Source organism: Silene latifolia, chromosome X (genome assembly GCF_048544455.1).
Source record: "Silene latifolia isolate original U9 population chromosome X, ASM4854445v1, whole genome shotgun sequence".
NCBI lineage: Eukaryota > Viridiplantae > Streptophyta > Magnoliopsida > Caryophyllales > Caryophyllaceae > Silene > Silene latifolia.
The window spans coordinates 186,151,287-186,162,862 of NC_133537.1; the positions used below are offsets into that span (position 1 = coordinate 186,151,287).

The 11,576-nt window shown below is 30.4% G+C and overlaps 1 protein-coding gene across 1 annotated transcript; it reads right to left on the reverse strand.

The window, feature by feature from the left end:
- Window positions 1-10,193: 10,193 nt before the first annotated feature.
- Window positions 10,194-11,375, reverse strand: LOC141618923 (uncharacterized). Its single transcript, XM_074435982.1, has 2 exons — window positions 11,075-11,375; window positions 10,194-10,543 (listed from the first exon to the last, which is right to left on the reverse strand). The coding sequence occupies exons 1-2, from the start codon at window positions 11,373-11,375 to the stop codon at window positions 10,194-10,196; spliced, it is 651 nt and encodes a 216-aa protein (XP_074292083.1).
- Window positions 11,376-11,576: the final 201 nt, after the last annotated feature.

Sequence of the window (11,576 nt, forward strand, 5' to 3'; positions counted from 1 at the left end):
TTTGAATACAAGATACGCACATTTCATGAGATTTATAATCAAATGGTGTGGGATACAAGTCAAAACTAGTTTTAATGGGATTTTCATTCGAGAAATGAGAAATAATTTGGGGTCACCAACTCGAGTCATGTATATATATATATATGAAATTTTATTTCTAGTTTGAATATAATTACCTGATTTGTATGGTCTCACCATAAATTTAATCGTGGTATGTTAGGGCACAACGCTTGTTTTAATTGCATAATTGAGAAACCCTTTGCGTTTTATACAAAAACTTGAATTATATTCTTATTTAGAGTTGATGTACATCATAACAATTATTGAGGTACATTTCTAAACACAAAACTAAAATGAGTACGCTACAACATTCATATGTTCATGGATGAAATGGCAACTACCCTAGTTCCATTCATGCAAATTTCTGAACTTATTCTTGCTAGTCATCATACGATTATTCAATGTTAGGATTGTAAGGATTTACAAAACCCTCGCATTGTGTTATGAACACATCCTCCTCTAAATTCCCATTTAGAAAGGTGGTTTTGACATCCTTTTGCCATATTTCATAATCATGAAATGTGGCAATTTCTAACATGATTCACAAATTTGTATCAAATACTCATGATGTGATAATTGCCAAGAATGCAATGTCAATGTCATAGATATTCAGGAAGGAATATGTTGGAGTCACATGACCAACTTCCTAGATCTTTACTTATTTGGGGTTTGTATCTATTTAAGTGTCTAACACCTTCTCTTTCGAACCTAGTTCTATCCTTAACGATTAAGATAGGTACTTACTTCTTATTGCTCCCACTCACTTTAAGAATTTCTACTTGATGAAGACTTATCTTCATATTAATTCCTAGTTAATCCTTCATAAGGATGAACTCTATTGTGGTATTTGGTTAATCAAAATTTTCGACAAATCAATTTAGCAATTTAACATTGTCATGTTCTGAACAACTTAAGTGCTTGATGACAAGTGTTTAGCTTGAGCAATAAGACTTTTGAACCATAGACGCATAGATGATATTATCAAAATATATTTTGACTAATCATTACCTCTAGTCATATTTCTTCACAAGAAATCATACATAGGCATGTTAGGAATTTTAAGATGCTAATCTTATATGACATAGGACAACTCCTATCGAGTTCTATGGAATAGAACGATTCCTATGGAACTAGTTCATGCCCTATTTAAACGGTTCATTTGAGGATTTAGAAAGAGATTATACTTGTCATTAGTAATAGTGATTTAGCGGAGACTCGTGTTATAATCGAATGATATTGTATATGAGTAGGAGCGATGATAAAGAACAATATAAAACAACGAAATAATGGGAAAAGAAACATTCATCGTTAAAATATGAAAATATTTTAGCATGTTTTTGCATTTATATAATGACCTCCACCCAATTATATAAATGATTGCTAGATCCAAATCCATATTAACTCGGGCACGGGGAAACCGATACATCCCTCATTAATATAACTCGGTGGGTTAACTCTTTAACCGATTATACAATTAGAACTCTCGGTCGATGAAATTATGTTAAGTTCATCTTCTAGCCCCGGAACATAAGACTAGTCTTCATGTCCCGTTGAGTCCAACCAAATTTCGCGTGTAATAACTTGTTATTACCCCACTTACCCAAGGAAAAACGAAAGTACCCCGGGAAACCGAATCTACCCCAAATGTCAAAGGGATTCATGGGTCCTACTATTTGGGAAGGCTAATCTCAATTTTTAATATGTGAAAGGTCTTGTCGATTTATTATCTATCACTTTTATGTGAACTATATTAGTGAACTAACGACAATTATAATCGACACGGTCAAAAAAAAAAACGATGTGCAAATATAAAAATGCATGTGATGTTAATGACGATTTGGCAATGCATGCAAACATATAAAGCAAGCAAATAAAGTAAAATAAATTTCCTAATATGGCCTTTCCTAAAATAGAAAATCTTATATTCTATTACAAATTCGGAAACCAGCTCCTTTGGTCCCTTGAATCTTCACGTCACACGCTTCCCAAGGATAGACACCATTTCGATCGGAACTCCTTTCCGAAGGGCACCGTCTTTTGGAACCTCCGGAATTACAAATAATTAAATAATAAAATGTACATTGTACTTCCTATTATACATTTGTAAAATAAAATCTAATAAAACAAAATAAAAGTAATACGAGATCACAATAAATATAACCGAATCAATATTCCTTTACATTACGGGTAATATCGATTAAACTAAGGCCATACTAAGATAAAATTACATAATTCAAAATTATATAAAAGAAATATGAAATTCATCAATGGAAAAATGAAGCATTATAATATGTATCTAACATGCCAATTTAATTGCCAAATCGCCCTACTTAAATCTTATATCGTATATAATCCGGTTTTACGGAAATGCGTGATAATAACTTATTAAAATCACAAATCAATACTTAAATCAAATTTAAGCCCTAGTTAATCATCCTAACCTTCTAAGGACTCAAAAATTAGTCTTCACTAAATATATGACAATAATTCAACTTGGTTTTGTATTATTGCTTATTTAAACTTCTCTTAATCATAACAATTATGAAATGATTCCCAATAAATCATAAAAAATTTGAAAAATTGTAAATCACATTTTTGTAAATACTGGAATATTATCAAGATTACAAAACCTCAATAAAATTTGCCATCTAATTATTTATAATTTACTTCATTAATAAATTGTATAAATCATAACCTTTATCATTTATTTCCAAATTAAACATAAAAATTACGGAAAAATCAAAATCAAAATTTTAAACATTCTTAAATAATTTCCAGAACCTGGAAATGGCAAAATTTCAATCAGAAATTTCGAATTAATGTTTATGACTAATAAAGTTGCCCTTTATCGATTTTATCACATAAAAATCAATAAACATACCAAATCAATCAAAATTAATCATGCAATGTTATATCTGATATTCATATCATATATACAATATTAGGGAAAAATTTCATGCTATAAAATTCAGTTTAGCTATTTTTGCTAAAAATAGTCACTATTTATATCATTTTAACCATTAAAATTATAAATCATGCATAATAAATCACATTTATCTCAAATTTTACATACAATCTGTAAAATATGCATGTGACAACATATTAAAATTTCGTTGTCTTTTATTAAGTTTAACTATTTTTAGTCATTTAACCTCCATTTATAGCATTTTTATCACATAAAAATCATAAATCATGCAATATTAATCACATTACTACGAAATTTTACATACAATAAGTAAAATATGCATGTGAGATTATACTAAAATTTTGTGGTCATAATCGAAGTTTAACTATTTTTATTTAAAAAATGCCATTTTATTCATTAAAATGCAATTATTTTACTAAAAATCATTAAAATAAGCAATAATCATCCATAAATCATCAAAATGACCTAAATATATTTTAGGACCAGAATACATAACATGCAAAATAATTTCGTGGCTTTATCACATAAATCACAAAATTTCTAATTTTATATGTTATACATTTAACTCGGAAAAACAATAAACCGATTATGCATGCAACAACCATAGCTCTTGATACCACTTGAAAGGATTCTATAACCCTCTAATTAAACTCCTTTAATTTTAGATCTAAATATCTCATAAAATTAGATGTAGATCTTATGCATGCATAACATAATAAAATAGAAAAGTAAGAACAAGGTTCCTTACTATGATGAAAACGGTTTTAAGGGCACAAGTAAGAACTCCTTTCTTAACTTGTTCTTGAGCTCAAATTAAATAGATGATCCCTTTAGTCCCAATAGTGTGAGAACCTCCTTTCAATTGCACCAAGACAACCCCTTAATTCTAATTAATATATTAACAAGATATATAATTAGAGACCTTAAAATTAATCTTATTATTATTTCTATTACTACCTTTAGTAATCTAAATCTAAACCTTAATTTTAGAGAGATAAAGAGAGAAGTAAGAAGTGAATAAATGAAGAATGAATCTCATTGAATCAGAACAATTCTTATCAAAATAAAGAGGGGGAAAACCGGTGGGTAGGGGGGTGGTCTAAGGACCCAATGCATGCCCTTCAACTTTTAGAATTGTTCTTATCAAAAGAACTAGGGTGTAGATTAGGTTAAGAAGTTAATCATTATGTTTTCCACAATATAAAATAATTAACCATCTCACCCCATTTACCTTCTAAAAACCGGTCCTTTATATAATATGGAGTCCATTTTATTTTTGTCAATTGTCAATTTGTCATATAATGTGCAACATGTAACATGTAATATGTTATTAAGAATATTAATGCATATTTAACAATTAAATATCATTACATATATTAGTTCAATTATATATAACAATTGACTAGTAATTCATGATTACAAGTATATAAAATGGTTTATGTTAATATAATCTATAACAGATTGTAATTATAATTAACCGATCATTTTTAGTTTAATTGTTTCATAAACAAAGTTTTAGTATTATATAACATTTTATTTACTAAAACGAATCTCATTTAATCGAATTACAATAAGATTCATATTCTCACTCACATATGTAAATTGTTCAATTTTAAGGAATTAATTAATCTGTATCAATATACAATTAATTAATTTGTCTATTAAGGGAATCGCCCTTTAGGTGTGACCTTAAGGGATCAACTGATCACCACCGTCAAACGACAGTAATGTCAAACTCTAGTAAGCGAATCATTACCGATTAATGTTGATCAGTTGACGTATAAAAATGAATCATCCCTTGTGTATTCTTATCATGAGTTTTAATAATGTGATCGCACTATTGTTGAGGACACATACTCCAACACATGTTCTCTCTCATTAAAATGTCATATTTAATTTGAATTCGTGCTCGTGATTAATTAACCACATCTATATTCTTTCCTTTATTTCATTTATTTGAATATGTTTTTGACTTGTTATCCTATTGTCATTCTATTGTTATTTTATTGTTATTCTATTGTTAACATCTCATTTAATATGCTTGCCAAGTTATTTATATCCTCTTCAATATGCTTGCTTATTTGAGTTCTTTGTCATGTTCCTTTTGATATAATGTGCCTGGGAGAACCTTGATTTATTCCCCACTGGCCATGACATTCATGTTTCATGAATGACAAGTAATAGTTGGCGCATTTTTTTAGTGTGAAGACATGTGTGAGCTAGCGAGCACTTGACCGTTGGATTTTTATTACGCTTAGACTCACCTTTAAAATATGTTATTCGTGGGATATCTTTTCCGTCTAATTATCAGACTTAGTTGTAATAACTTAAATTTATTTATCGTTGCACTTATTTCATTATGATAGTGCATCCCGCATGTTAAACTCTGAACGTAAACCAAAAAGTTTTTAAAAAATTCATGATTTCCGCTGCAATTTATTAGTTATATTTTCCGCTTTAACGCGGGGTGTCACAGTTGGTATCAGAGCCCACGTTGCTCTCGAGGCACAGACGCGTACCCCAAACCTAGTTCGAACTTGACCTCGAATAATGAATGAGAGATGAGTAGAATTAAGGACCTAAGGTGGTAGCCTACTTTGTGATTGCTCTTTGTTAGGTTCTAACATGTTTGTTGATTGTCTATGATTGTTTCTTGTATCCTTGGATCGACAAACCGTGAGCTTACCCTTGTGATGATCAATTCTTGGTACCTATTGCCGAGGATTGAAGAGGTGTTCAACGATTGAAGAATGGTTTTACTTCCTTGAAGATGCTTATCGTTCTTAGTGTACCTTGTTTTTTTTTCTTTGCCTCTTGATGCATACCGTTCTTCTAAACCCTCTTTTGTTTTACCTTGGAAGCTACTCTTGTACCTTACCGTTTTATCTTCCGTTTCTTGCTTATCCTCCCATGATGCCTTGTAGATAGCCTTTTTCTTTTGTGGGATGTTAACCTTGGTTGGATAAGTTAGCTTTTGTGGAGTTTGTTTGTGGTTGACTCGTAGCCCTTGCCTTGAGAGGTTGTGTTGTTGGGAAAGCTTTGCTAGTGTGGTAAGACATACCTTGATGTTTCTTATGCCTAATTGCTTGACATAAAGTGAGTGTGGTCGATTGGTGGAATTATTTGTGTAAGGTATGAGTTGTATATGTTACTTAGGCTACAGAACTTGACCTTGTTAATCGTATTTGGGATTTGAGAGCTTGGTAGGTTAGCGTTGTTACCTTAGGAGTAAACATGGAGTAAAGTTCATGATGTGAGCTTGGAGGAAAACACCTTTAGGATGTCGATGACCATAGTTAGATTTGTGTTGTGACTTGACGCTAGTTGGATATGAGTATAGCTTTGTTAGTAATCTGACCTTGATCTTATGAAAGTGGTTTGTAGATGTTTCATAAATGGGAGTTGTTGAATCCCAATTGTGATGGAATGCCTTGTTTCATGGAATAACTTACATGTAAGGTGACGTAAGTTGTTTTGAGTAAACCCTTGGAAGTAGCGTGGTTATAAGATTGGTTTTCTAGGGATGTTTGAGGAACCGTTTAGGATAACCTTATTAGTTGTGATTTGAGTGTGTGACATCTCCATGTTGCCTAGTTCCCCTCTTCTTTGACTATAAGCTTAGTCGTGTATGCCTCGCCTACTCTTTTCGACATGCTTCCCCTTTTGGAATGAAGCTACTGGCTTCTGAAACTCTATGTTCGTCAACCTCCTTGTTGACTCTATCTCAACTCTCTACCCCTAAGAGTCCGACTTAGTTCTTTTATTTGTTGAGTTTGGATTCCATCATCGTGATTTATATTTGTGATGCCTAAGTTGATTTCCCATTTTGAGCATTTTCTATCCACTTTGAATTACCCTCTTGGGTTCATTCCTAAAAATTTGCGTTACTCTTGCAAAACTTTACTCATTTTAAAGGTTTGAAAATGAATGTTCGATTTAGTTCCCTTTTGTTCGTTGAGTGTAGACTTCTTATCGTGATCCGTGATCGTGATACCCGAGTTGCTTTTAATTTTACTCGATTTCTAACTAATTTTGGTTTATTTTAGAATAAGTTTTATTATTTTTATTGTCATTTTGGTGTGTTCTATAAACCTTGACCCTATTTTTATCTGTTACAGAACGAAAAGGTGGACATCTAATTCTATTGCTTATTACTTAACACTAGTTTCTCTACCCGTGAAAATCACGAGTGCGTTTAAGATTAATTGTTTAAGGTTATGCATAAGTGTAACCTCATTTGTCATTAGTATGAAACATGTTGATATTTTTATTGCTAACACTGACATACAAAAATTTCTCATCTTAATTCTAATTCATGTAGTTTGATGAGAAGCATAACAACATTATAATATGTATTTTTATAAAAATTAAGATATTATATGAGTAACAGGGTAAGTAGACGTCATATCACATGAATGTAATGTGGAATTACTTAATTGGACATTGAGAATTGTGATATAAAATTAACCGTATTAATTAAATAGACGATATGCCCGTTGGCCTATATTTTTTACTTTTAATTTGTTTCTCATATATTTTCATTAGTAATTTCATTAGTAACCATGCAAGTTTCACATGAATTCCACTTATCGTGAATCGTGATTTTTTTTGTATTAATTTATTTTTTTCATTGCATTATAATTTTTGTTGTTTCATAGGATAACGTGGTTTTGGAAGAGTATAATTGATGCTCTTTATGTTATCCTTGTACTATGATATTTTAATTTACTACGTTATATGAAAAAACTATGTTCTTTTATTTTTTAAGCTCTTTTTATATGTAACCAATTCATTGAAACTAACAGGTAAAATTATACAACAAGATTCCACAATTAAATTAATACGATATTGTAACAATAAATTAATAAAAACTTATTTATATGTTCAATTGTTTTTTTTGCGAGATAACTTATTTTAATATAAAATCTTAAAATTAAAATTTAGAATTTGTTTTGATGTTTAGTTTTTATTTAAGTATTTAGTTTACTTTAAAGTTAAAAAGATAAATTTTAATGTTTGTGATGTTCGAGTATGTATTTAGTTCTACAAGTTGTTTAAACCTTTACTTTTTTATTTTTTTTAAATAACAAACACTGTTATAGCCTAAAATTATGGTGTTATTTAATGCTTTATTTTTGTTTCATTATTAATTTTTTTTGTCTATGATTAATAATAAATGACTTGGTGATGAGGAGGAGTGTTTTGTAGATAAATGAAAATATTGATGTGGCATAAAGGTAGGTGATTAGTTTGCCTTTTTATTATTATATATAGATATAGATATATAGATATTCCAGTTATAAGAGAAATAAATTAATATAAACATGTAAAATCTCTAAATGAATGGATAGTAATTATTTTATCTACGAATTTTACATATTGTCTTCAGTTAATTAGAGACGATATGAATAATACGTAGAAAGCGCTATGTTAAAATACTGCTTATTTTATCGTACTAGTTAGGCTAAAATTACAGGTTTATTTTCTTAAATGAAATGAAGTTTGTTAAACTTCTTTGACAAATATATTTATAATTTTTCGCAATTCGTCAGCTTTGAAACATTTTCGTTGTGAATTTGATGGATTTCCAACGTATTAGCAAAAATATTAGAGAATGACTTTTGTATATCCTTTACTTGGATGAAAGTATTCATATATAACTTATCGACTCACTGGTGGTTCAAATAATATATCTATAGTCTATTTTGTACCCACTTTTTTTATAGGCTTGTTTTTCTAATTATTTGTGTCATTTGCTATATATGTGTATACCTGTCATTAACATGTTATATACTCTTGTCTCAACTTTTTTTTTATGGGAATAAAAAACGGCAAATAAAAGTAAAAATATCATATGTTTATTTTTGAAATGACATTATCAATAGAGATTTAAACATATGTGATTTGAATAACAATTTGAACTCGTAAGAACTCTTAGCTTTATTAATTCATGAAAAAAGAAAATATACACAAATCAATACAACAAAAAGCATTTCTCGAAGAAATATTGTGAATGCTAAAAGAACATATTGATGGAAAAAAAAAACTGATTTAAAGGCTTGAAAATATTCAAAATTCGAACAACGAATTCGAGAATAAACATTGGTTTCCAACCAATAACCATGCAATATACGAGTGATGTAATTTATTTTTTTAAATTGAGAACTATATAGTAAAAAAAGGGGATAACGTTTACAAATAAAGACAATATAAGAGTGATGTAATTTTTTTTTATTTGTCCTATAAATTATCTAACAATAAAACCCCACAATTTACAATTTAGTATTTGATTTGATAATTATTTTTTAGTTTCTTTAAATTGTTAAAGTTTAATGTTTGTTGTGTTCTAGTGTTTAATGCAATAAATAGATTTAACTTTTTCCTTTTTTCTTTTTTTAAATAATGGATGATGATGTGGCTTGATGAAATACTAAAGAATAAGAGAATGGTGAAATGTTAATGCTTTAGTTTGTCTTTTTATAATATTTATAGATGTTATGAATAAATTAATAATAGACAGCAATTAGTCTCCCTTGTGAGCTGTGACGGACGCTATCCGTCATAAATTGAAGACGGAGCAAATAGATACCATATTACTTAATATGGAGCTCCCCATGCCAAAGCATGCTTTGCTCAGAAATTGATTGGCTTTTTACTTCCGTCACTTTCCTCTCTCCTCCTTCATTTTTCAAGACTCAAGCTTCTCTCTAACATCTTTCATATTCTCTTCATGAGTCTTCACCATCTTTCAAAATACAAAATAACTAAAATCTCTACCATCCTACCTTCTTCATCTACTCTCCATCTTCATTGATCAGTTCGGGAAAAAGAAGGTGGTATCATCTTCATCTTTTGGAGCTTAATCAAGGTGATGGCAAAAAAAAAACAGTGGCTAAAAAGGCAACCCGAAAAAGAATATGTAAGGTATTGTGTAGGGGCGGATCCAGGATTTGAGTAAAGGGGTGGCACATTAAGAAAAAAAATTGCGGACAACATTTATACATTAAAATTCCAATATAGTCAATACATAGTAAATTACAAAGGAAAAATCTAAGAAAAATCTAAAGCCATCCAACGAGGATGCATATCTTGAAACGCCTAATAACATCATCATCACTAACTTGTGAAAAAAAAAATCTCTCTCTCAGTAAACAATTATCCAAAAGTTCATCGCTCATACTATTTCGCAAATAATTCTTCACATACTTCAAGAGGAGAAAACTCTTTCCACACTTGTCATTGCCACCGGAAGTTTCAATACAAGCTTCAATAACAAATAAACACGTGGATATGCAATATGTTTCTTTGTCTCAACAAGCATAATTGAAAGCTTTGCAAGGCTCTTGATAAGATGAAATCTTGAATCCCTTAGCATATCACTTTCAAAAATATCAAGTTCAAACTCAAATAGTGTTATCTTAGTATCATTAAACTCATTAGGATAGAACTTTACAAGTGTCACCAATTTCTCCTTATCAAAATAAGCAAAAACATCGGAGGGACTAAAACAAGCGATACATATTAGCATCTCCATGCTTTTCACATCAAATCGGCTATCTAGTTCAGAGACTTGTTTATCCAAAACACTTACAAACATGTGAATTCGAAATCGTTCTAGGTTAAGCACGTTAACAAGGCGGCGTCTTCATCTTCTCGGAGGAGCATAAAAATCAGCCATATTCGGGACTTCAATATTATGTTTTGCACAAAAGTTATAAACTATATGAAGAAATTAATCCCATCCATCATTCCTAAACTTATTCAAATGCTCCTTAGTATATCAAGAATAGTCATGTCATTAACAATGTCTTGATCTTTTCTTTGTAATGCTTCACACAAAGAGTTAAGGTATCCATACACCACTTTCATTAAATGTAACATAAAAGCAAACTCAAAAGATTCAAGGTGATCTATCTCAATTTCGGCTTTAGCACGATCATCAACGGATTTGGCTCCTTTACTAATTATCTCAAAAACTCTAATAAGTGTAGCATAAAAAGACATGACTCTCACAATTGATTTAAAATGAGACCCCCACCGAGTCTCCCCGGGTTTACTTAAATCAAGTTCTTGATTCAATCCCCTTACCACTTCCACTTTCACACGATGCTAATGCCTCCAAAATCTTATCCGCTTGAATATCCCTAACCATCTCCAAACGTTTACAAGAATATCCAATATTATTAAGCACAATTCCAAGATGTTGAAAAAATTTGGCACTATCTTTGTTTTCTTTAGCCACCGCCACTAATGTTAATTGAAATTGGTGCGCAAAACAATGAACATAATATGCACATGGATTGTCCCTCATTATCAAACTTTGCAAACCATTAAGCTCACCGCTCATTTTACTAGCTCCATCATAGCCTTGACCACGGATGTTTGACATACTTAATTAGTGACCATCAAGTAGTTTCTTTATTTTATCGAAAAGTGTCAAACTAGTTGTATTTTTCACATGCACAATCCCAAGAAATCTTTCACAAAGTTTATCATCTTATTAACATAGCGGAAACAAATAGCTAATTCTTCCTTACGAAATCACCATTTAGATCCTCAATAATAAGTTTAGTAGTCTCATGAGCACAAC